We start from the raw sequence: 26,233 nt of genomic DNA on the forward strand, positions 1-26,233 counted from the left end.
ACAAGCTGTCCTTAGCAGCCAGTCAAGTTTCAGCTGACATTTTCCTAGTTCCTTGCATCATCTTCATCCCTCTTGTCTTACAGGAGCCCCGTTCTTTCCTCCTGCTGCAGTAGCGGATTACATCTAGTTGTGTTAAAGGTACAGCCTGAAAAGTACCTTTGCCCTTCCAATATTATTTTTTTCACTTTTCCATTCAATAAGTAAAAATAATGTACGCAAACCATCTCATTCTCAAAGGACAGCTATGAATTAAAAAATGGGAGATCTAGAATATTTGGCTAACACACAGACATGATCACCTGCACACACGAGGCAAGCTTTAGAAATTATTGCACTCTGCAATGGGGCAAAATCTACTCAGCAACAAAGGCTGGCAACAGATATTGTTCTACTGCATGAGCCCTTTGTAAGTGTTTGTGTCCCTTCAATCACCAGTGCTGCTATTCTGCCAAAACCACTGACCACCAATCAGAACACGGAACCTTAGCTACAGCTTGCTCTTTGGTTCTCTTGAAGGGAGACAAATGTAAAGTGCTGTCTATGGCTTTCACTGAAACGTGGCCTTCATTCTGCGCAGCGTGTCCTGGATCTTACGAGAATGTTTCTCAGAGTTCACATGATGGAAATTGGCATTGTTGTCAGCTGCCAAGGCGGAGATATCGGCCTCGCTGAAATGCGAAATGCGCTGGCGAAGGTAAAACTGAAAATCTTGATCTGGAGCAAAGGAGTATGGGATTTCTTGAAATGCATGAACTTGGCTTATGACTTTTGCAATATTCCTATTGGGAAAACAAAGAAAATGGGCTAAAATACAGGCTGCAAAGGCAGTGTCATATACATTCCAAGTTACTAAAACAGTGCAATATACATTCCAAGTTACTGAAGCCATGTGATAAACAAGGATCAACCATAAATTTATAACCACTGACAGGGTCAGTGAATAGCATTGGTTATCTTGTTACAATGGCAGCTGAAAGTCGGTGGCATATAACAGACATGTTGTCACTAAGGGCGATATGTTGAAAGCAGAAAAAAAAAAGGGCATTGCACTTTGTTATGTATAGGGCTGGGTAGCTGCAGACTAGACAGGGTGCCCATGCTGACCCATGTCCACAACCAAAACCATAGACACACTCCTAAACCTTGTGGACAGCCTTCCCAGAAGAGTTGAAGCTGTTAGGGTCCATGTACACGGGACGCTGGAAATGGCCGTTTAGGAGCAGTTGGGCATTTTTTTCAGAAGCCCCTGAACCCATCTACATTTTATCTCATCTGTCCATGTACACCAGGTCGTTTACAGTCATTTGCAGGCAGTTGCGTTCAGGGACTTTTTTTAGAACGCAATTATTTGCGTTCGAACGTGTGTTTCCTGGCGTTTCAAACGCACAAACGCGTCTGAACGCGATGACCCGCGTTTAGCGTTCACGTTTTTCCATTTTAAAGGGGAATAATTTTTTTGACCTCTAGGAACGCTTCTAAACGCAAACGTCCGCAAACGCCGCTAAACGCGGGTACAAACGCGACCGAACGGACGTTTCAAACGTCCTAAAAATTCCAGCATTCAAAGGGACTTTTAACAACGTCCCGTGTACATGGAGCCTTATAGCTGCAAAGAGTGGGCCAACTCAATATTGAACCCTACGGACTAAGACTGGAATGCCATTAAAGTTCATGTGTGTGTAAAGGCAGGTTTTCCAATACTTTTGACAATATAGTGTATATGCTAAATCCAGAAGTTGATTTTATTAAAAGTTATGTTCAATAAAATGCCAACACTTTAAGCCAAATTAATCGAATCAGCTTCTGGACTTCATATGTTTGGGATGCTTTCCTTACCAATCACTGCTTGCCAGGAGTTCTCACCCCCATCCCCCCCCCCCCCAACCCCAACTATACAAAAAAAAAATGTATTACAGGCTGTTCTGCTGCTGAAGAAATGTTACTCACAAACTATATGCAATTTTTGCACTGCTATTGACTTCTATGGGCTTCCCAAAGAAAAAAAAAAACAGACATATTTCAAAACGCACTGTATTGCACATTGTGGTGGGGACAGAGTCTCTGGGGCTGAAGTACTAAAGGCAAACAGACTGTGCACCTTGCAAGTGCAGTTGCTCTAGTCTAGAGCTTAGTTAATGAGGCGAAGCTTCGCTTTGCAAAGAATACCCAATCACATGCAAGAAAAAGTAAAAAAACTGAATTTTTGCTTGCACAGGATTGGATGATGGAAGTCAGCAGAGCTTCCCCTCATTTACTAAGCTCTGGAGAAACTGCACGTTGTAGAGTGCAGTCTATTTGCCTTTAGTAAATCAACCCTTATGTATATGATAGAAAACCATGACATGCGTCTTAGCATGCCAGAATTCATGAGTAAAACCCAACACCAGGAATGGGCTTTAAGAGAAAATCAATGCACGTAGGAAGCCATCTCCTTGGGATCAGAGTGCTAGTTTTGTATATAAAGGAGAGGGAAAGGAAAAGGGTTGCCCACAGCAGATTAGTGTTCATTTTCTAACATGGACTACAGCAAGGATATCCTTTCCAATCGGTTATTTCAGAAATACTATATCATATGTGAAACCCAGGTATGCAGCTGACTGTATTGCTCTAACAGGCTAAACTATTATTTATGTAGCCACTGTTTGGAAATAAAGAATAGTTCCAACTATGAAGCCTCACCTTAGCTTATTCCACTTAAATGCTCCATTTGCCATGGTGAAACCGCCGGTCTCAAGCTGCTGAACGTGCATCGCTAAGAGGTAAGCGGAAGGAATTGTGGGTAATGTTCTGAATCTGTCGCCTTTCATCAGACATAAGCTGTCACTCTTCAGAAACACCTGGTGAGTAGCCAGATCAGAAAACGGTTATAAGCATACTGTGAAAAATATATGTGAATGCAGACACTAAAAGATAAACCAAAAGACACCTTTTTTGGGAATGACATACATTTGTAATAAAAGAAATAAGCAGCAGGTAAGGCACAAATACCAATGCCAACATACTTCAGATGCTCAGTAATCAGTACTCATACTTGACATTTTGGCAGGGCTGGATTATAATTAGGCATATATAGAGTAAGTGAGATGACATTCAGAGGCTGAAAAAAGCTAAATTATAGGAAATTATCATCCAATTCAGCTTTATTCTGCATTGTGTACATACACAGATCAGCCATAACATTATAAGCACCCACTATAACATGACCATCAACCTAATACAGAGTAGGTCACCCTTTTGGCACTAAAACAGCCCTGACCCATCAAGGCATGGATACCACTAGACCTCTGAAGGTATGCTGTAATATTTGGCACCAAGCTGTCAGTAGCAGATCCTTGAAGTCCTGTAAGTTGCGAGGTGCAGCCTTCATGGATCAGATTTTTTTTCCAACACATCCTACATTTGAACAACTGGATGGAGATCTAGAGAACTTGGGGGGCAAGTCAACATCTCAGACACCTACTTCCATTGCTCCGTGGTCCACTCCTGATGCTCATTGTAGGTACTTTTGGCTGTAGAAACGGGTCAGCGCAAGCACCCAGATCAGTCTGCAGCTATGCAGCCCCATATGCAACAATTTGGGATGCCCATTTTTACTGCTTTTAACATATCCCCTTCAGGAACAGCATATTTACTTGCTGCCTAATATATCCAACTGATTTAAATAATTTGAGCTACAGTAGCTCTTTTATTGGATCGGAATACATGACCTTGTCACAGGTGTGCCGGTTTTCCTTCCTTGGTCCACTTTTGGTAGGTTCTTACTATTGTAGACCGGGAACATCCCACAATAGATAATTTGTCCCTTGTCAAGGTCGCTCAAATCCTTACACTTGCCCATTTGTTCTGATTTCAACACATTAAATTCAGGTACATATTCACTTGCTACCCAATACATCCAACCTACTTTCAGGTGCCATTGTAATGGGCTAATCAATGTTATTTACTTTACCTGTCAGTGGTCATAATGTTATGGCTGCTCAGTGTGTACCATAAAGTATAAATAAACCCAAATCACTAAAATCCCATATATCCTTTAAAGTTTTATTGTTATTTCAGCTGTCATTTTCAATATTTGCAAAAAAGACACAAAGGTCTTCATTCTGGCACTAAAGCTGGCTATACCCTAGTAGTAGATTTTTGAATGAATGTTCGCATGAATACTCGTATCAAAATTCTTTGTACATTCGATGCACATACACTGTTAGAGATTCATTCATTCGAGAAACATTTTCCATCCTGCTCTTTTGAATTTTCTCGTCACTGTGGTTGAAAATGAACATCGATTTGACCCCACTAATGAATAAGAAATCCAAGGAATGTTCTTAAAACAAAATATTTTTAAGGAAATTCTACTAGTGTAAAGCCATATTTTGGGGGACAACACACTGTGCCTATTGACTGGTACTCCTGTGTTGTCACCTTATCATATGGGCTTCTGATATAAACTATAAGTAACCATTTAAACAGTTACCCATGGCATGGTCCAAAGTTTTCCTCTTCAGAAAGCCCATCCTAAGAAATGCAGCTATTGCAGTGAGCCACTGGGAGCCTAAGCCAGCCGCTCCTGTCCCCTCCACAGCCCACTGCTCCGATGAGCATGTGGAGGGGCAGAGCAGAGAAAGTCAAGGACTGGCAGTCACCAGCTCTCTGCTCATGGGGCACTGAGAACCCAGCAATCAACAGTCTTTGATTGCTCGGTTCTTATTCTAAGAGCCAGCGGGGGACAGAAGCAGCATAGGACTGATGCTGCATCCACCTAGGTAAGTATGATTCTTAAAAAAAAAATGGGCTCACTATTCCTCCCACTGACACCAATGATGGGGCACTATTCCTCCCTCTGATGCCAATGATGGGGCACTATTTCTTCCACTGACACCAATGATGGGGCACTATTTCTCCGACTGACACCAATGATGGGGCACTATTCCTCCCTCTGACGCCAATGATAGGGGACTATTCTCCCACTGATACCAATGATGGGGCACTAAGCTCCTACTGACACCAATGATGGGGCACTATTTCTCCCACTGACACCAATGATGGGGCACTATTTTTTCCACTGACACCAATGATGGGGCACTATTCCTCCCTCTGACACCAATGATGGGGCACCATTTCTCCCACTGACACCAATGATGGGGCACTATTCTCCCACTGATACCAATGATGGGGCACCAAGCTCCTACTGATACCAATAATGGGGCACTATTCCTCCCGCTGACACTAATGATGGGGCACTATTCCTCCCACTGACGCCAACAATGGGGCACTAATAATTCCCCGAATGCCAAAGATGGGACATTGTTTACTCTCACTGATGCCAGGGCATTTTCCACTCCCACTGACTGCGATCTGGCCCCCTGTCTGATGCACAGTAAACTGGCTGTTTGTTTAGAAAGTTTGGAGACCCCTGCCCTAAGCTGTCCCATGCATGGGCACATTTTGTTTTTAGAGCTCCTCCCCTTCCTGTTTCCAGCTGTCCAAGTCTAGGAGTGCCTCAGTGGTTAAAGGATGGCTAGAGTAAAGAGAAAAGCTGCAAAGCATCTGTATGTATCTCTAGAAAAAACAAAAACACGAAAATGGAACAGTACTATTTTTGTATTTAAAAGAAACAAAATCTGTTCGTTACCTCGACAGCTTTCAATTCTTCCAGAATTTCAGAAATTTTAGAAGGTAAATTTTTCCATGCCTTCAAAAGAAATAAAATGAGATGAATTTGTGCACAAATCAGAAATACAACTTGTCAGAGAGAGCAAACAGATAAAAACGAACCGGGAGCTGCCGGACTATGAGGTTCTCCAGTCCTCCAAGGATCTGCATTGCTGTTGAGAAATCTCGTTGTTCATAGGATAATTTTGCAACAAGGAGAAATTTTGTCAAAATGTTTGCCTGTAACTAGAAAGAAAACATCATTGCAAAGGTAATCTGCACACGTCACATCAACACAGGACACAAATATTAAGAATTATCTTTGGCTGAGGAGAAATCAACCAGGGAAATATAGACTTTACCTCCTTTAACCTTTCACTAAATTTTACATACACACATTATATATATATATATATATATATATATTCAGAAATGGACCCTAGACTTAGAAGAAGACTTGAAGGAAGAGGACTCGACCCAGATATGGCCAACAATAAAGTCTAACATAATGCTCTGGCAGCATAAATTAACAAAGTATTTACTCATTGGTAGCTTGTAAACACAAGGATAGCAATTTCTGTGGCGGACAATGTTTGTCAAAGGGCTTCAGTATGCTCACTTTAATTTGTGGTATCCACAGTACCCTTTCATGCAAAATCTGCTCTCCTACTAGCTCACAACTGATGTTCTCATGACTACAAACAAGCAGTATCTAAAGCTTGAAGGAGCAGCACACAGAAATTTACAGAAACCAGGTCTAGAGTTAAGCTGTCCATACATGGGTCGGTTTTTTTCTTTCAGCCAGTCGGCTGAATGAATAAAAACAAATTCAATTCCCCCATCCACCCATTCTGTATTAATGCAGGAATCCTCTTCACTCTCTTTGTATTCTGACAGCGGGAAGACTCTCGCCGCCTCCCCGCCTCCCCCCCCCCCCCCCCCCCCAAGTCAAAATACACTGATCAGTGCAGCAGCCTATTGAATGATTAAACTAAAATTTTCCAGCAGTCCCAATTGTGAGAAGTCAAATTGATAGATGAACGGGAAAAATGGAAACTACACATAAATTCAGTCTCTTCCTGCTGAACTGGCTCAATTTCAATTCAGGTATGGGCAGCTTTACCCAGGTAATCCTGGGTAAACTGAAGGCAGAATTTCAGATACCATGCACAAACAGTTGGCAATCTGGGATTACAATTACCAACCACCTGGCTTTGACTCATTCTTGTTACATGTATAACTACACTTTTTCCTGTAGGAACAATTTACAAATGGGGAAAAGATAGAGAGGATCTGGTCAGTCTCCTACTTCTCTTCTGCTGCTTCTTTACGGTCCAATTACAGGCTAAAATGGGTCCTTAACTAGGCTGCATTGGCTAAATTGTAGCATAGTCTGCTGGACTAGTCTGGATCAAAAGATTGGCTGAGGAGGATTACTAAAAACTAACAGATTAAAGAGGAGTCCCCCCCAAAAAAGAAAACAAAATTAAAAGTCTGCCGCTACAAATATTGTAGCTGCTGACTTTTACTATTAGGGTACTTATCTGTCCAGGCATCCAGCGGTGTTCTCACCTTAGGTAAATCTTGAATTGTCTCTCTTCTTGGCTAAGGGAAACCCGCAGTGAAGCCTTGCGGCTTCAAAGCTGGTTTCTTATTGCGTATGAGTGAATCGCACTGCGCTTTCTCAATGGGGGGGGGGGGGGGCAACTTTCGGCTCCCTTCACCGCAGCAAACTGAGCCGAAAGTTGGAGCGTGTACCTGTCAAAACCAGGTACCTGCTTCCCCCCAAAAGGTGCCAAATAAATGTGGCAGTGAAGAGGGAGGCAGATAATGGGAGCTTCCCCTTTAAGGGGTACAATATCTAAATGCATGTTTATATTTATTATCAAGACTAACCTTGGATGTGTGACACGTAACAATCTCTGCTGCCACCCACGTACTGACGTTGTCTGCAAACCTTAACAAATGCAGCAGGTACTTATCATGTGTAGAAGTTGTTGAGAACAGACTGCTAACTTCAGCTGGAAGAGTCTCCGAGGAGAACGTTCTAGAAGGACAAAACAAAAGTTCCATTTATTACAAATATAACAACCACTAACTGAAGATAAGAAAATGTTACATAATAGAACAAATAGAAAACTGAAAACTAGGTCTGTTATTTGATACACTGTACGGTCATAGACCAGTCTATACTATCTACAGAAGAACATCGCCTTTCACCAAATTTTCCATAATTAAATTCCAGAACATGGCAGCCCTGTGTAAAGCAGCCCATAGAGGATTCATTTTGTTTTTGTTCAACCAGCGGGTTAAATGAAATAAAAATGACCAATTCTCCGATCCACACATTTGAGGTGGATGAGGGGAATCCTCGCCACCGTGCCTTTGTATTCTGACAGTGGAGAGCCTTTCCCTGCCGTCAGAACCGCACACTATAGCCTGCGACACTGACCGAGCAGCAAAAATACGACAGGGAGTTTGTCCAGATCAACTTCTGTAAATCACCTTGCCCATACATGAATCGAAATTGGGCCTGCTCAACTGGCCAAATTTCAATCCATGTATGGCCGACTTAAGAGTCTTCTACCATAGAGCTACAGTGCCTTGCGAAAGTATTCGGCCCCCTTGAAGTTTGCAACCTTTTGCCACATTTCAGGCTTCAAACATAAAGATATAAAACTGTAATTTTTTGTGAAGAATCAACACCCAATTTTTCAGTTTTTTATTTGTTAAAAAAGTTTGAAATATCCAATAAATTTCGTTCCACTTCATGATTGTGTCCCACTTTTTGTTGATTCTTCACAAAAAATTACAGTTTTATATCTTTATGTTTGAAGCCTGAAATGTGGCAAAAGGTCGCAAAGTTCAAGGGGGCCGAATACTTTCACAAGGCACTGTATACATGACTACCTTCCTCTTTTTCTCTCCTCCAAATCATGCAAGGCTAGGCAAAGGAACGATAAGGTGGGGAGGTGTAGTCGCATTAGCATGCAGACCAAAAGGTTTAAAAAATGGGGAGACAGGTCTGTAATAAATTTACAAAGATGGCTTTGTGCGGTCTAACAATTATTAGTGTTTTAGTGATCAATGGCCTTTTAAAATCTCCTATAAGTAAGTACTGATCCTTAAAGCTAACTTCTAGCCTAACCTTTGGTCTGACACAGTTATGCAGGCTCCTCCTCCGTACTGAAATTGCTTACTTTGATTTCACTGCACAATGTGAGCTTCTCACAATGTTCACTAGAAGCTGCAGCAAGTCAGACAGAGCCTGCTTCATTTCCTAGCTGGAGGATATCCAGCATCATCTAGCTCTTTCTTCCTAGCCTGACTGTACCCTGTCATTTATTGGATTTCAGTTCTTTCAATCGTGGAGGCTCAGCATTGCGTGTGACCTAGGAAGGTATGTATGCAAAACTGTACTCCTCCCAAGAGCCAGCCTATTGCTTGCATCAGCTGAGGGCTCATGAGGGGAATACGGAGGCAGGGTGCCGTCATGTTTTAGGGAGTGATGTACAGAACTCTGGTAGCCCCTCCCACCAGCTATGATTTGCCTGTATTGCATAGAGAAGTACAGGGGCCCAGCGATGATGTAGATGGGTCTATATTATGTTCTTCAGTGATTGTCAGTGTTGGAAACATTCAGGTGTGTAAAAAAAAATAAAACAGTCCTGGAGCCATACATTGTGTCACTATGATGACACTGGGATTAGTGTGGCCAGTGATCAGGGACATTGGCTGGTTGCTCTGACGACAATGTATGCCAGTAAAGCCAGCGTCCCTGACCACTAGCCACACCAGCCCCAATGTCACCAGACCAGTGCAGCCAATAACAAGTGTCAGTGATCACTGACACACCGGTACAGTAAAACCAGAAAAGTGTTACTGAGCACGGCTATACCAGACCAGCGTAAGCTAGAAACAATGTTCCTGATCACCACTACACCAGTCGCAGTGTCCCCAGACCAGTGTAAGCCAGCAAGTGTTTCTGATCGCTAATACACCAGTGCCAGCATCACCACAGCCAGCGCAGTCAGAAACAGCATCCCTGATCGCCACCACACCAGATCCAGTGTCAACAGAGCAGTGTAAGCCAGAAACATTGTTCCTGATCACCAATAGGGATTAGCTCAGGCGTGTTCATACATGAGTCCGAATCAGCCCAAGATATCCTGTCTAAAAAGCTTTTTAAAGCAAAGTTTCACCCAAAAGTGGAAGCTCAGCTTAGCTGTCTCCTCCCCCTCTCTGGTTCCACATTTGGTGCCTTTCAAGGGGGAGTAGGTACCTGTTTTTGACAGGTACCCGCCCCAACTTCCGTCAGAAGTTTGGCCGCCTCCTCCGCCACCAGGCCATTCAGAAAGCGCAGCAAGGCTTCACTGCCGGTTTCCCTTACAGGCTATGGCAGCGGCAGCACACGAGAGCTGATGGAAATATCGGCTGGGGTGCCGACATCGCTGGATTCCAGGACATTAGTGTCCTAATATTAAAAGTCAGCAGCTACAGTATGTGTAGCGGACTTTACATTTTTCCATGGGGGGGCTGGAGCACCGCTTTAAAGCTGAAAGCCAGTAATAGGGAGTGGAGGCATTCCCTGCTCTACAGAACACCCCTTACACCACCTATGATTGGCTGCAGTGCTGTATTTTGGCCTAGGCCAACAAGGCCCAGGCCTAGGGCTGCACTTTGCAGGGGGGCGTCAAAAAAAGCCCCCCTCCACCTTAGACTCTATTGGCCACTAGTTGCTAGAGCTGCCTCCCTCACCCCCTCTCTCTCTCTCTCACACCCCCTCTCTCTCTCTCAGCCGCCCTCTTTATCTCTCTCTCTCATCCCCCCTCTCTCTCTCACCCCCTCTCTCCCCCCCTCTATCCCTCACATCCTCCTCTCTCTCATCCCCCTCTCTCTCTCATCCCCCTCTCTCAACCCCCCCCTCTCTTTCTCATCCCCCTCTCTCTCTCATCCACCCTCTCTCTCTCATCCCCCCTCTCTCCCTCCCTCACCCACCCTCCGCTCTCTCTCTCCCACCCCCTCTCACCCCCCCCTCTCATGAGATCTCAGGGGTTCATGCTGGGACTTGTAGTCCTTCGATTTTGGAGGGAGACACATCCATTAAAAAGGAAGGAGTGGGGCACATTTACATAGGAGGGGGCGCCCAATTTTAGTCTTGCCTAGGGCAGCACAAAACTAAAATACACCACTGATTGGCTGTCAGCTTTGACAGCTTCCTGGCAGCAAACACGCCTAAGCTTATCCCTCACCACCAGCACACCAGTGGCAATTTCACCAAACCAACAAGGACAAAGGTTCAACAAACCAGTAACAGTGTTCCTGATTGCTGCCACACCAGCCTCTGTTTTGCCAGATCAGTTTAAGCCAGCATAAGTGTTCCTTTTTGCCCTCACACCAGTCCCAGTGTCACCAGACCAGTGCTGCCAGTAACAGGGTTCCTGACTGTTGCCACACCAGTCCCAGTGTCATCAGACCAGTGTAAGCTGTTAACAGTGTTTCTGATCGCTGCCACATCATTACAGTGTCACCAGAGTAAGTGCAGCCAGCAACTGTGTTACTGATCACCACCACACCAGTGCAGTGTTGCCTCTGCCTGCTGCCTGTACTGGTCCTGGCCTGTTTAATGACCACGTTTCCGCCTGCCGCCTGGACCAATCCTTTTTCTGTTCATTGACTATGTTTCTATCTGGGGCCTTAACTGACCCATCTGCACATCCTGCTGACTATGCTTCTGTGAGACACCAGTGTCAGCCATCACCTGGAACCAAAGGAACTATTTTGTTCTTCCTTTGCTCAGCTTATTGTACTTCCTGGCCAGTAAACATGGCATTCCAGGGTGCAGGTACATACCAATAGGCTAGGCTTGTTTGCTTATAGGGACAGGGACTGCTATAGGTGACGCTACACTAAACTATATTCCCTGACTCATGCAGAGGCGAGCATTTTACTACATAATTTTTGATATACTCTTGGTTGATTTGTGTGGTAGACAAGATAAAATTTCTGGTAGATAATTGGTTTCAAAATGGAATAAGTCTCACACATGTGGTATCGCCATACATGACGGGGGGCGTAGCAGAAATTGTGTGAAATTCTAAGTATGCATGTGCTATGTGTTAGAAATATTTTATTGACACATTTGTGGGGAAAAAAAAATAATTTTCCTTTTGCATTTTCCCAAAACGTGTGGCAAAAACAAATTTAAAGCTCCAAAAGACTTAACGTGCCTATTAAAAATATCTTGAGGTGTCTACACTTCAAAATGTTTCTACTATTGTAATGCTCCAGGGCCTCCAAAAATGTGATAGCTAGTCAGGAAATTAGATGCAAAATGTATTCCCCTTGAAAGGCTGAAGTTGCTCTTTGGATTCTGGGCCCCTCTATGTGACTAGGCTGTGAAAAAGTCTCATGCATGTGGTATCCCCATACTCGAGAGGAGTAGCAGAATGCGTTTTGGGGTGTAATGTTTGCCAATGCTGTGTGCAAGAAAAAACTTGTTAAAATGACAACTTTGTGAAAAGTAAAACACACATTTTGTTTACTTTCGTTTCCCAAAAAAAAAAAAAAGAGGCAAAAAATTTACAGCGTCAAAAAACTTACCATGCCCCTTACTAAATACCTTGAACTGTCGGCTTTCCAAAAAGTGGGAATTTAGGGGGTATTTGTACTGTCCTGACATTTTAGGGTCTCAAAAAATTAGATTGGCAGTCAGAACATCAGGGTTAGTAACTTATGTATTTACCATAGTTAGTAGACTCTATTTTTCACACACTAAATAATATACCCCTTTTTTTATCAAAGAAATGTAGCAGAATATATTTTGACTTAAATTTATGAAGAAAGATTATTTGAAAAGTTTTATTGCAGAAACTAAAACTAAACTTTGTCAAAAATGTATTTTTTCCTTTATATCATAACATATGCCACCACAAAAGCCTGAGTAAAGCACAGTGTTGCAAACTATAAAATGGCCTGGACAGCAAAGGGGTTGTACATGCCGGTCTTCAAGTGGTTAATGTACAAGCCATAACGCATATTAACAATCGTGTTTCATGGCATTATGGCTCAGGTTCCTGACAATATAAGCCTTTTACAAAGATTTTTCTTGTTAGACCCATTGCAGCGAACCTCTATTGTACTTCAGTCATTGGTAACACTTGTCTCACTTGTATAGAACATTTTATTTCCATTGTTGAATGGGAACATTCTGCAAGCATTTTGTAATGCCCTTCTGCACAGTGGGACAGATCAGAACCACTTCATTTATCATGTGGAAGCATTTTACCAGTCATGGTAAAATTCTAGTTAAATGGAAATTAAAAATAGACAAAAAGAAAGGATAACTGTATCAGGCATCCAATATACTGACAAATCATAAGTATGAATGTGTACCAATAGAAGCATGATATCCTTTATACTGTGTCAAAGCATTGGCAGTGTACTCAGAGCGGGGGGGGGGGGGGATAGGGGAAAGGGTCTGAGGGTTATTATACACATTAAAAATCTGATTGTACAATCTCTTTAAAGTGGAACTACACAGCATCTGAGCACCGGAAATTCTATTGAATTCATTTTTCTTATTGAAAGCAAAAAACATCCCTCTAGCATTTCTCGCTGTGGCCATCTTGAGTAAGGGCAGATGACTCTCATAGCATTTACTTCCTGGAATCTATCTGCCCTTAGCTCAGACAGGAGGGCATGCTTAGCTAAGAAAACCCCTCCTCCCCTCCTGAAGTATGATGTAATGATGTATGACATCATTTGCCTAGGCATGGAAAGCAGGAAGTATCTGAAGAAATGTAAAAAAAAAAAAAAAAGTTTAAAACAAGTAAGTGTAATATACCTTCCTATCTATTTACTAACCCTAGGAGCATAAGAATAGCCAATAATGATTGAGAAAGTCAAGTTAGGTTTTATCTAGAACCTAGTTATTTTCACACAGGTAGCACATAGGAAATTCCTATCATTATTCACAATATGTAAAGCACTATATAAATTGTTGGAGCTACATAAATATTATAGTCATAAAAAGTGTTCTAGGTGGATTTTAGAGGGCCAATTCTCAGTAAGGCCGGCGATACACAGTTCAAATTCTGGCCGGATTAAAACCGTTGATGGGCAGGCTGAATGTACAAAGTTGATCGATCGATCAAGTACAACCACCAGCCTGCCAGATTCTCTTATGATTATTGCTAGCGGCTGCTATAGCCATTAGCGATAATCACTGTCTTCTCCAGGCGGGGACGGCTTTGCCCGCCTCCCCCCCGCCGATGCCAGAAGGGAACAAATGCTGATTCCACTGTCAGTGTTGATGGGGAAATCATCTAAATTTCTTTCCTACTACCCATGGTTGCAGGAAAGACAGTCGCACCGCGTATGGCCGATGTGTCAGAGCGGCCTATGGCAGAAAAGGTAGGTACACCCTTCTTTTACCAGTAGATATTTTGTAGGTGGTTTACTATAGCAACACTGTTCATTTAAGACCAGTAGTGTAAATAAGGCCAGATGGTGGTTACAGATATCAGAACAGTCTGGCCGCTGACAACCAAACCATGGACTTTGTGTATATGCCCTACATCAATGTTTCTCAACTCCAGTTCTCAAGTACCCCCAACAGGTCATGTTTTCAGGCTTTCCATCATTTTGCACAGGTTATTTGATCAGTTTCACTGCCTTAATAATTAGCACAGCCGTTTTATCTGAGGGAAATCCTGAAAACATGACCTGTTGGGCGTACTTGAGGACTGCAGCTGAGAACCACTGCAGACATCCTTTGCCTCAGCTTTTTAAAGCATTCAAGGAGATTCTGATTTTTGCAATGGAGTAAAACAAATAAAATATTTTTCAATAGGAACAAATTATCCATTTTTTCTTATACAAGGCTTCGTCCCTCTGGATTGGAGCAGAAACCTTACTTTTCGCTGTACCATATCTTGCTTAACTATAAAAACCTGACAGAGGTTCTAGATTTCATTAGACTTCCAGTGTAAAGCTGATGTTTATTCTGCTTTTATTTTGCCTTCTCTGGTTTCTTCTTAAATCCTCAGCAACATGCTACTGCCATTTTTAAATAAAACCGGTTTTCATTATATGCCTTATTTTAGACTCAGTGATATCATCCCTCTGTCGTTGTTATTCTCTATGCAATGCAAGCAGATAATGGCTTTTGGGAGGGGCTTCTTGGGTGTTGTACATAGATTCCTGAAACCATCCCAGCAGCCAGCTTCAAAGAGAAGTATGGGCTTTGCAGAAAAATAAAATAACACCTGTATATTCAACTAGGTGAATGAAGTATATAAGGAGAAAGATATATAATAGATAGATACTCAGCAATATCCCTATATATATATAGTAGCGCAAACTTGTCAAGAAGCAAGTGCCAAAAAAATACTGTGCCCACTGCACAAAAGTCCGAAATGCAATAGATGTCACATAGGCAGCAGGAAAAAGTTCAGAAATGACTCAAACAGTCCATAATCCTTCACTCTATCTCCTGGGATGATAATGTACGAAGACGTGTTTCTCAAAAGGATCACCACCACCACCGTGCTCCGAGGGGGGAGGAGAATTGCCCACTCACCAGATGCTGTGGCCCAACCCACTTTCGTGTTTGAGCATTCAGGCTTATAATGATGGTCACTGGTCCAGAGTATCCACAACAGGAATCGCACCAGCGCAGTCAAAAAAAGCTCAGCAGCATATGGGGAGGAGAGAACATAATCCCAATAGCGTGATACCGTTTGAAAGGGTTTTATTAAATAAAACCTGAATGAAGCATTGATCCGATGCTGCATCTGTCCCCCGCCTGGTCTGCAGTGAGAACTGAGCGATCAAACACAGCTGCTTGCTCGGTTCTCCCATTCGCTCTAAGCAGAGAGCTGTGACTGTCAATCACCAGCTCTCTACTCTTCCCCTCCAGCACTTGCTGGAGCGCTGGGGTGTGGAGGGGGCGGGAGCAGCGGGCTTTACAAATTACTGAGAGGCTGAGCCAGGTGCCAGTTAAGGCCTCTATGGTCAGGATCTCTTTAGAGCCCGGACCAGCTCTGTGATGTCAGCTGATGGCTGAAAACAGGTCACAGGAATGCAGAAGGAACTGCACTCCAGTGATCCATAGGAGATGTACAGCCAAAAGAGCTTTGGCTATACTACTTTCTGGACTGCCTTCAAGAGACCTCAGCCCTGATGTTAGCACTGGTCTGGCTCTTGGGAGGAGTTAAACAACAAGAGAAGGGTGCACCAACCTTGTGCATTACCACTCAAAAGTTTATTAAAATCAAAGAAGGGTAGCGTACAATATACTCACAAACGTAGCATATGAACAAGCATATAGGAAATGGGCACCGCTCGCTTCCAGGACACTTCTCTACTGCTGGATAGCGTGATGGCGTCCTCAAAACCTGATGTGGCTTACGCGTTTTGAGGGAGGACCCTCTTCCTCAGAGCCAAAATCGCCACTCCCATTTCCTATATGCTTGTTCATATGCTACGTTTGTGAGTATATTGTACGCTACCCTTCTTTGATTTTAATAAACTTTTAAGTGGTAATGCACAAGGTCGGTGCGCCCTTCTCTGGTTGTTTTCTTGTAGTGCCTTTTGGATACCCTTGATCCTGAAGGGGGCAGCAAGACCACTTCATTTGTGTCATAAAACCGCCTAGAAGATTCACCTTCCCGCATACCACTTGAGCGCAGGAGAGATATTGTTGTTTCTTGGGAGGAGTTATCCAAAGATCCAAATGCCTCGGTAGATGGATGTCAATCTGAAAGAGTGGGAATTATCAGACAGGCCCCATTAGCATATAGACTACCCTAGGTAAAACCCATGTGTGATGCTGAGCCTGCATGACCGAAAGAGCTAAAATCAAATGAATAAAAGAGGTGGGTGCAGGACAGGAAGACTGTGGAGCAAAGAGCTAGATGATGCTGGACATCCTCCATCCAGGAAATGAGATGGACTCTAACTTGCTGCAGCTTTTAGTGTACACAATGAGAAGCTCACAGTGTGCAGTGAAATCAGAGTAAGCAATTTTAGTATAGGAAAGGCGCCTGTACAACGGAGCAGGACTGAAGGCAAGGTTGGAGTTGAGCTTTAAGTTGATCTGAAACGTGTGTACATAAACATAGAAACAGCACATTTCTCCTTTAAGTATAGTACAGTTTTGTGTAGCTCCTGTATGGTTCCATCTGGCGTCATTGCACATCTGGCCCAGGAATTCAGCGCACCTCCTCCAGCCCACAATGATACAGTAGGGCCCTGGTACACTCCTTACACATACAAAGCTGACCTTGATCTATTATCGTTCTGCTTACCTTGCCACATTGCTGGATTTGTCTTTAACTCCTAGAGCCCGAGAGTTCAAGAAATGTACAGGATGGCACTTCTGAAACATTTCCTAAAGAATAAAATGTATACATTTTAAACAACAGGGACATGACAGGAGAGATCTATGCATGGAGATTACACAGAAATGAGACTCCTATTTGAGGAATAGTAGATCTACAGTATCTCACAAAAGTAAGTACACCCCTCACATTTTTGGAAATACTTTATTATATCTTTTCATGTGACAACACTGAAGAAATTACACTTTGCTACAATGTAAAGTAGTGAGTGTACAGCTTGTATAACAGTGTAAATTTGCTGTCCCCTCAAAATAACAACACACAGCCATTATTGTCTAAACCGCTGGCAACAAAAGTGAGTACACCCCTAAGTGAAAATATCCAAATTGGGCCCAACGTGTCAATATTTTGTGTGGCCACCATTATTTTCCAGCACTGCCTTAACCCTCTGAGGCATGGAGTTCACCAGAGCTTAACAGGTTGCCACTGGAGTCCTCTTCCACTCCTCCATGATGACATCACAGAGCTGGTGGATGTTAGAGACCTTGCGCTCCTCCACCTTCTGTTTGAGGATGCCCCACAGATGCTCAATAGGGTTTAGGTCTGGAGACATGCTTGGCCAGTCCATCACCTTTACCCTCAGCTTCTTTAGCAAGGCAGTGGTCATCCTGTAGGTGTATTTGGGGTCATTATGTTGGAATCCTGCCCATTCTCCGAAGGGAGGGGATCATGCTCTGCTTCAGTATGTCACAGTACATGTTGGCATTCATGGTTCCCTCAATGAACTGTAGCTCCCCAGTGCTGGCAGCACTCATGCAGCCCCAGACCTTGCCGACACACACACCATCTGAACCAAATAAGTTTATCTTGGTCTCATCAGACCACAGGACAAGGTTCCAGTAATCCATGTCCTTAGTCTGCTTGTCTGTTTGCTAGCTTTCTTGTGCATCATCTTTAGAAAAGGCTTCCTTTTGGGATGACAGCCATGCAGACCAATTTGATGCAGTGTGCAGTGTATGGTCTGAGCACTGACAGGCTGACCCCACCCCTTCAACCTCTACAGCAATGCTGGCAGCACTCATACATCTATTTCCCAAAAACAACCTCTGGATATGTCGCTGAGCACATGCTCTCAACTTCTTTGGTCGACCATGGCGAGGCCTGTTCCGAGTGTAACCTGTCCTGTTAAACTGCTGTATGGTCTTGGCCATCGTGCTGCAGCTCATTTTCAGGGCATTGGCAATCTTCTTATAGCCTAGGCCATCTTTATGTAGAGCAACAATTCTTTTTTTCAGATACTCAGAGTTCTCTTTGCCATGAGGTGCCATGTTGAACTTCCAGGGACCAGTATGAGAGCGATCAAACCAAATTTAACACACCTGCTCCCCATTCACACCTGAGACCTTGTAACACTGACGAGTCACATGACACCGGGGAGGGAAAATGGCTAAATGGGCCCAATTTAAACATTTTTTCTTAGGGGTGTACTCACTTTTGCTGCCAGCGGTTTAGACATTAATGGCTGTGTGTTGAGTTATTTTGAGGGGACAGCAAATGTACACTGTTATACAAGCTGTGCACTCACTACTTTACATTGTAGCAAAGTGTCATTTCTTCAGTGTTGTCACATGAAAAGATATAATAAAATATTTACAAAAATGTGAGGGGTGTACTCACTTTTGTGAGATACTGTATATGTTCGCATGGTATGCTTGCTTGCACTAGGCTGATACTTCGCCTAGGTTCACACTATGAATCGCACAGGAATCGCACCACATTCCTGTACAATTCACATGCTATTCAGTGCGGTGCGATTTGATCCCATTAATTTTGGACCGTATTTGCACCAAAGCTGTGCATGCAGCAATTATGGGAATGCACTGCAACTGGATCGCAAGTTTATTTTGTACCATGTGATCTGCTGCAGGCAAACGCACCGTGTATGCGACCTGCATTTGGGGTGTCGTTGTCATTGCACTAACACCTGCTGCAGATTGCAAGAGCAGTGTAATCTGAATGTGGTGTGGGAAATGCGCACAGATCGTAGGTTTCCCACACAGCATTCTAGTGTGAAAAGATACTTATGCTGTCCATACACTAATCAAAATTTGGCCAGTCCAAAAGGGACAGGCTGAATTTCTATCAGTGTGTGGGCTCCCCCACTTGACAGAAGTTGATAATCAGATGATCAGCGGTTGCAGCCTATCTGTGAATTGTGGCGGTTGCCACTGTAAGAAAACAATGGCCTTGTAGGGGAGATTCTTCCATCCACATTGTATGTGTGGATGGAGGAATCTATTAGTTTTTGAATCATTTGTCTGAATTTTAAAAAAAAAAGTAACTATGTATTGCCAAGTCTTAAAGTTGTAACGTCAGATGTTTCTTTTTTTATCTTAATGCATTCTATGCATTAAGATAAAAAACCTTCCATGGGTAGCAGCCTTTTTCAGGCTAAGAACATGTACAGGAGGTAAAGAAAATACCTGTTGATCCTGCCAGAAAAGCAGTGTCCTTGTCGCTTCCTGTGAATAAACTACAAAATTCCCCTTTCCCCCTGTTTGTGTTATAGAAATGGAGAGGAAGAGGTGTTTGTGGTCCAAATCAGGAGAGCAGCATAGGGCAACAGCCACGGCTCCCTCTAAAAATACAGTGGAGTGAAAAAGTGTTGTCCCCCCCAGGACAGGTACAGTACCTTGAAAAAGTATTCATACCCCTTGAAATTTTCCACATTTTATCACGTTACAACCAAAAATGTAAATGTATTTTAGTGGGATTTTATGTGATAGACTGACACAAAGTGGCATATAACTGAAGTGGAAGAAAATTGATAATTGGTTTTCAACATGTTTTACAAATATATATATATATATATATATATATATATATATATATATATATATATATATATACACACACACACACATATATATTATATATATTCTGAAAAGCTTGGCGTGCATTTGTATTCAGCCGCCTTGAGTAAATACTTTGTAGAACCACCTTTGGGTATGTCTCTACCAGCCCTGCATATCTAGAGATTTGCAAAATAGCTCAAGCTCTGTCAGATTGGATAAAGTGCGTCTGTGAAAAGCAATTTTCAAGCCTTGCCACCGATTCTCAATTGGATTTAGATCTGGACATAGAATATGCTTTGATCTAAACCATTCCATTGTAGCTCTGGCTGTAGGTTTTGAGTCGTTGTCCTGCTGGAAGATGAACTTCCACCCCAGTCTCAAAGTCTTTTGCAGACTCGAACAGATTTTCTTACAAGATTTCCCTTTATTTGGCTCCATCCATCTTCTCATGAACTCTGTTCAGCTTCCACATGTTTTACGGTGGGGATGGTGTGTTCAGGGTGATGTGCAGCATTCGTTTTCTGCCACACAGCGTTTTGCTTTTCGGCCAAAAAGTTCAGTTTTAGTCTCATCTGACCAGGGCACCTTCTTCCACATGTTTGCTATGTCCCCAACATGGCTTATCGTAAACTGCAAACGGGACTTCTTATGGCTTTCTTCTTGCCACTCTTCCATAAAGGCCAGATTTGTGGAGTGCACCACTAATAGTTGTCCTATGGACAGATTCTCCCACCTGAGTTGTGGATCTCTGCAGCTCCTCCAGTGTTACCATGGGCCTCTTGCCTGCTTCTCTGATTAATGCTCTCCTTGCCCGGCCTGTCAGTTTAGGTGGACGGCCATGTCTTGGTAGCTTTGCAGTTGTGCCATACTCTTTCCATTTTTGGATGATGGATTGAACAGTGCTCCGTGAGATGTTCAAAGCTTTGGATATTTTTTTATTATAACCTAATCCTGCTTTAAACTTCTCTACAACTTTATCCCTGACCTGTCTGGTGTGTTCCTTGGCCTTCATGATGCTGTTTATTCACTAAGGTTCTCTAACAAACCTCTGAGGGCTTCACTGAACAGCTGTATTTATACTGAGATTAAATTACACACAGGTGGACTCTATTTACTAATTAGGTGACTTCTGGAAGCAATTGGTTCCACTCGATTTTAGGTAGAGGTATCAGAGTAAAGGGGCTGAATACCAATGCACATCTTAATTTTTAGATATTTGTAAAAAAAAAAAAAAAAAAAAATCATATATTATTTTCCTCCCACTTCACAATTATGTGTCACTTTGTGTTGGTCTATCACAAAAAAACCCAATACAATACGTATACTTTTTGAAGGCACTGCACTTTGTTTTTCACGTGATCAAAAGGTTAAAAAAAAAAAAAAACTATATATATATATATATATATATATATATATATATATATATATATATATATATAGCCTGAAGGTAAGTGGAAAAATATGACATTTAGATTTATGAGTTTTGATTGAAATAAAAAAAGACAGGCCAAGCTTCCATACTGGAATTACTCAAGTTATCAACTACCGTCTACCGTATATACAAAGGTTTCAGACTGCAATTGTCTGCAGAAAAGATACTTTGTACTGGTAATTTTAACATCCATCATTAAAAGGAATAGCTGCCAGTGGTAATATGGCAGAAAAAGTAATATATAAAGGTGTTGCATACTAAAATCATAGGTGATGGTAAATTTATAGAAGACCATGCACGGTTCTCTCTGTGTTCACCTGAATTATTTATGTGCTTTGGTGTACATTGACCGACTATGATGGTCTTGTTCACAGCTTGTATGATCGCTCTTTAATGACTACAGCCAGTATAAGAGATAGCCTTTGGCTCCCTCTAGTGTCAATAAATATTATTAAAAACGAATAAAAAATCCATGCTGTGCTGTTCATTTACGGTGAAGGTCTGTCCTTACAGCTTGTTCTTACCATCCACGGCATTTTTCAATTTTTTGTGTTTGTTATAAATGTCATAGCGACCAAAAGCTATGGCAAAGCCTTACGTAGAATGCTTTCTGCAGGTGAGGAGAACACTAATGTTTTTCTGTTACCAGTCTAGGACAACAGGGACACCTACAGGCACACAAATTATTTACACTTCACCTTTACACTTCAACTCACTATAGAAATTCAAGGCAAACTAATAGGTGTAAGGGTACATGCAAACAGCCATGATGAAATGACTGATTATTATCTATGCAGGTGGAAAGATCCTGCATAGAAAAACAAAAGTACAGATTTTTGAGCATGAGCCCTGTAGGGTGTAAATTCCACGTCATGATGCAATAAGGAATGTGAATCTTGTTCCTCAGCAACTAATGTGACATTTTAGAACATTTATGAAAGTTACAATTTAGAACATGTGAACTTCATACCAGATCAAAGGAAGATTTAAATATCCAGGTGTCATGCACTGTCCCTGAACATCTACCTGGCCATCTAATAGTGGAATACAATCAAAGGAACTGAAAACTTGTAACCAGTCAGTTACACTACAATGCATTATTATGTACTTCCAGGTTCCTCCACATATCTTCAGCTTCTCTGCAAAGCAGCACAGTACCCCAAAACTCAGGGTATTCCCACAATGAAATATCAACTAGGAAGTCACAGATTTCTCTGGTCCTCTTCTACCCTGTTGCTGGCTACTGGTCAATCAATGTGATAGTGAGCTTCAGTAGCCAATAGCATGGCACTATTTGGAGGAAGAAAGTACTTCCAAATTGAAGACTTCAGGGTTCCCTTCAAGAAGAATATACAGTACCCGCAGGAACCTAGAGGAACCACCTATTGCACTGCAGCACCAAAGTGGGTAAAGTTGAGCTTCGGGGCAACTAGCTGTCTGACTGCTCTACACGGCAAGGGTTAAATTCTTGTGTATGTCTAGGGTACATGATAAAACCAGTTTAACCTACCAATTCCTCCATTCCCGCAGGTTTAACCTGTGCCACTAAACCGATCTCCACAGCAGTTCTCCTCTAGGCTCCAGCAGTCATAGTTAATCCAAATTGATCAAGTACAGTACAAAGCCCAAATCCCTGCACTGGATGTGAGGACGCCAAAGAGCAGTGCACTGCTGGAGCATAGAGAAGAAGAGGAGAGCACTGGCTGTTGGGGGAGAGGGCGATCAGGTAAGAAAAGCTGCTTTTCCCGCTTCCCCAGACATAAAGGTGCAGCCCCACTGCAGGGGAGGCCTTTTTCTTTCCCTGGAGAAGGGCTTTAAAGTATGTTAGCTACAAGCCTTCTATAAATACAAGGTCTGTAACTACCTGAAAAATAGTAAGTGTATTTGTGAGCTACTTGCTGATTTTTAGCAGTGTGGTCTTCAGCCTATAGGAAATCTTGCATTTAAATACAAATAATTGAAGGGATCCAAGTGCAAACATTTTTTGGTTTTAGTGTGGTCTTAATGTGTTATCTGTTTAGATTAAATATAGAGTGCTAGAAAAAAATTGTGAGGAACATAGAGCAAAGATGGCACACAAATAAGTGTGACATCAGAATAAGCCCTTTGGTAGGCAATAATCAGTCTTAAGAAAGTCCAATCCAATGGAGAAAAAACACTTGTGACAGCTGCAGCACATCACTAGAATAGGAACTTGAAAAGTCCTACTGTAATGCCAAAAAAAAGAAATGAAGAGAGAAGGCACCAGTGTTTAAGTGTAGATTTATTGATAATTGCACTCACTGTGATTAACCACTTCAATACCGGGCACTTTCACCCCCTTTCTGCCCAGGCCAATTTTCAGCTTTTAGCGCTGTTGCCTTTTGAATGACAACTGTGTCATGCAACACTGTACCTAAAACAAATTTATGTAATTTTTTCCCCACAAATAGAGCTTTCTTTTGGTGGTATTTGATCACCGCAAGGTTTTCTCTTTTTTGCTAAATAAATAAAAAAAGACCGAAAAGTTTGAAAAAAAAAAAAAAGTTTTTTTGTTTAGGTTATACAATTTTGTAAATAGATACGTTTTTTTCCTGCACTTATGAGCACTGATGAGGCCACACTGACAGGCACCGAGGAGGAGGCACTGATATGCAGCATTGGTGGGCACTGATATACGGCACTGCTGGGCACTGATAGGCGGCATTGATGGGCACTGATAGGCGGCACTGATGGGCACTGATAGGCAGCACGGATAGAGGGCACTGATAGGCGGCACTGATGGGCAATAATGGGCACTGGTGGGCAGCACTGAAAGATGGCAATGATGGGCACTGGTGGGCAGCACTGATGGGGAGGGCACTAGAGGGCAGGACTGATGGGGAGGGCACTGGCGGGCTCCCTAAGCACTGATTGCCATCCCTGGTGGCCATGGTGGGCATCCCTGGTGGTTCTAGTGGCACCCCCCCACCCCAAGGGTCTGCAGTGGTAATCAATGCTCTGATTACCAGTGCAGACCCCCCCCCCATCAGGAGAGCCACAGATCGGCTCTCCTCTACTCGTCCCTGTCAGGCACGAACTAGGGAAAGCCGATCAACGGCTCTTCCTGTGTACTATGTGACCGCTGTGCTTGGACACAGCTGGTCACATGGTGAAGAGCCTACGTCAGTAGCCTCTTTACTGAGATCGGAGATGCGGTGTGTCAGAGTGACACACTGCATCACTGATTGCTGCTCTGCGCGCCCCGCCGGGGGGCGCGCAGAGCACTATATCTTGCCGCCGTCATGTGGCGTCTGGTCAGGATAATGCAACCACCTTCCCGCCGTCAATCGCCTATAGGGCGGGCGGGAAGTGGTTAAACAAGCATAACAGATAGTGTGCATACAGTAAATTCTTACCTGGGAAGCAGATCCCATTGAAGGATTTACTGGATGCACACTGCCTGACATACCCATGTACTATTGGTCACGCAGGGATCCTCAAACTAAGGCCCTCCAGCTGTTGCGGAACTACACATCCCATGAGGCATTGTAAAACTCTGACATTCACAGACATGACTAGGCCTGATGGGAATTGTAGTTCCCAAACAACTGGAGGGCCATAGTTGGAGAACCCCTGGGTCATAGTGTGCGCAATTACATGTGTGTTTTTTCAATTATCAATAAATCTACACTTAGATGCTGGTGCGCTCTCTCTTCTTTTCATTTTCTAGATAAAAAAAAAAAAAACTTGCTGCTATAGGGAATGGTGCAACATTACATTTAACATCTTAAAACATATTGCCATCATATAGAATCCATAGAGTCGATTTTAGATTTAAATGGCTGTTGGCTATGGTTGTACAAATATTTTCAATCCATACTGACCTCTTGGAGTAAAGTGAGTTGAGTTGAAATCTGCTGAACACTGCACTCTTGTATAGAGTATGGTCCAGCTTCTTCTCCCTTCACATAATAGGTGGGCAGGTCTTCTACGTAGCCAGGGTAACATGGCCGAGGTAAAGCTGCTGATATTGTATACTGCTTATCCCTGTGATGGGTTATATGGAGTCCATTACCTCTAGAGAGTTTCCAGTTAAAGCTCTGCAACAGACAATTAAGGTATATGTTCATTTTCTCATTGCAGGCGATCCACCAGGTTACAAACATCCCACTTACAAACGACTCCTTCTTACAAACGGAGAGAGACAACAGGAAGTGAGGAGAAATCTACCCCTAGGAAGGGAAATTCCCTCCTGTAAGAGTTCTCAGGGGAAAAATGTGTCTCCACTGAAGCTTTATCACTAATCCTTGTTTCCACAACAACCCAAAATTTTAAAAATTCAGTTGTCATAGGGAAAGAAAGTGAGATGAATTCTTCTGAACAGCGGTACAGACAGAAAAACAAATGACACAGGGGTGTTAACCCTTGTCTATGCAATCCAAAAAACTTAAAAATGATTATTTTGGCTGCGGCTACACTTAAAAAATTTACCTGTTCTGACTTGCAAACAAATTCGACTTAAGAACAAATCTACAGTCCCTATCTTGTTCGTAACCCGGGAACCGCCTGTACATAGATCAGCCACTACTACAATAATGTATCCCAATGATGGTTATCAGACTTTGATATAAGATGTTGCCCCTTCGCCCTGGCACTCTCTTCCTGTCTCCAAACTTCCAGCACTGCAATGGTTAATGGATTTGGGTTTCTAGGCAGTAACGATGGGTCAGACATGCCTCCACCATCCTCTTCCACTGAGAAGAGATATTTCATTGATTACACTGCTTGTAACTTGATTTGTGAATGGAGGAAAGTCTGATCAGTCACAGGATTCTGTTCCCCATTCAAAGATCCTGTTACAAGCAGTGTAATGAATGAAAGAACTTTTCTCAATGAAGGAGGAGGATGGATGGAGTGTGTCTCCATTGGATCATCTGCACCGCTGTTTTGCCCAAAGACCCGAAGCTAGTACTCATTGCAGCTCTGGAAGT

The 26,233-nt window shown here is 42.8% G+C and overlaps 1 protein-coding gene across 1 annotated transcript in view; it reads right to left on the reverse strand.

The window, feature by feature from the left end:
• Positions 1-212: 212 nt before the first annotated feature.
• Positions 213-26,233, reverse strand: part of KNDC1 (kinase non-catalytic C-lobe domain containing 1) — a gene marked incomplete at its 5' end in the record, with an annotated part of 236,509 nt that continues 210,488 nt past the window's right edge. The window contains 7 exons of the mRNA XM_082266721.1: positions 213-779; positions 2,680-2,837; positions 5,630-5,689; positions 5,773-5,895; positions 7,546-7,696; positions 16,962-17,044; positions 25,127-25,342. Coding sequence (XP_082122847.1) covers positions 548-779; positions 2,680-2,837; positions 5,630-5,689; positions 5,773-5,895; positions 7,546-7,696; positions 16,962-17,044; positions 25,127-25,342 — 1,023 coding nt within the window. The 3' untranslated portion in view covers positions 213-547. The remainder of the gene's footprint in view (positions 780-2,679; positions 2,838-5,629; positions 5,690-5,772; positions 5,896-7,545; positions 7,697-16,961; positions 17,045-25,126; positions 25,343-26,233) is intronic.

Source organism: Pelophylax lessonae, assembly GCF_965119305.1.
Source record: "Pelophylax lessonae genome assembly, chromosome: 9".
In the NCBI taxonomy this organism is placed as follows: Eukaryota; Metazoa; Chordata; class Amphibia; order Anura; family Ranidae; genus Pelophylax; species Pelophylax lessonae.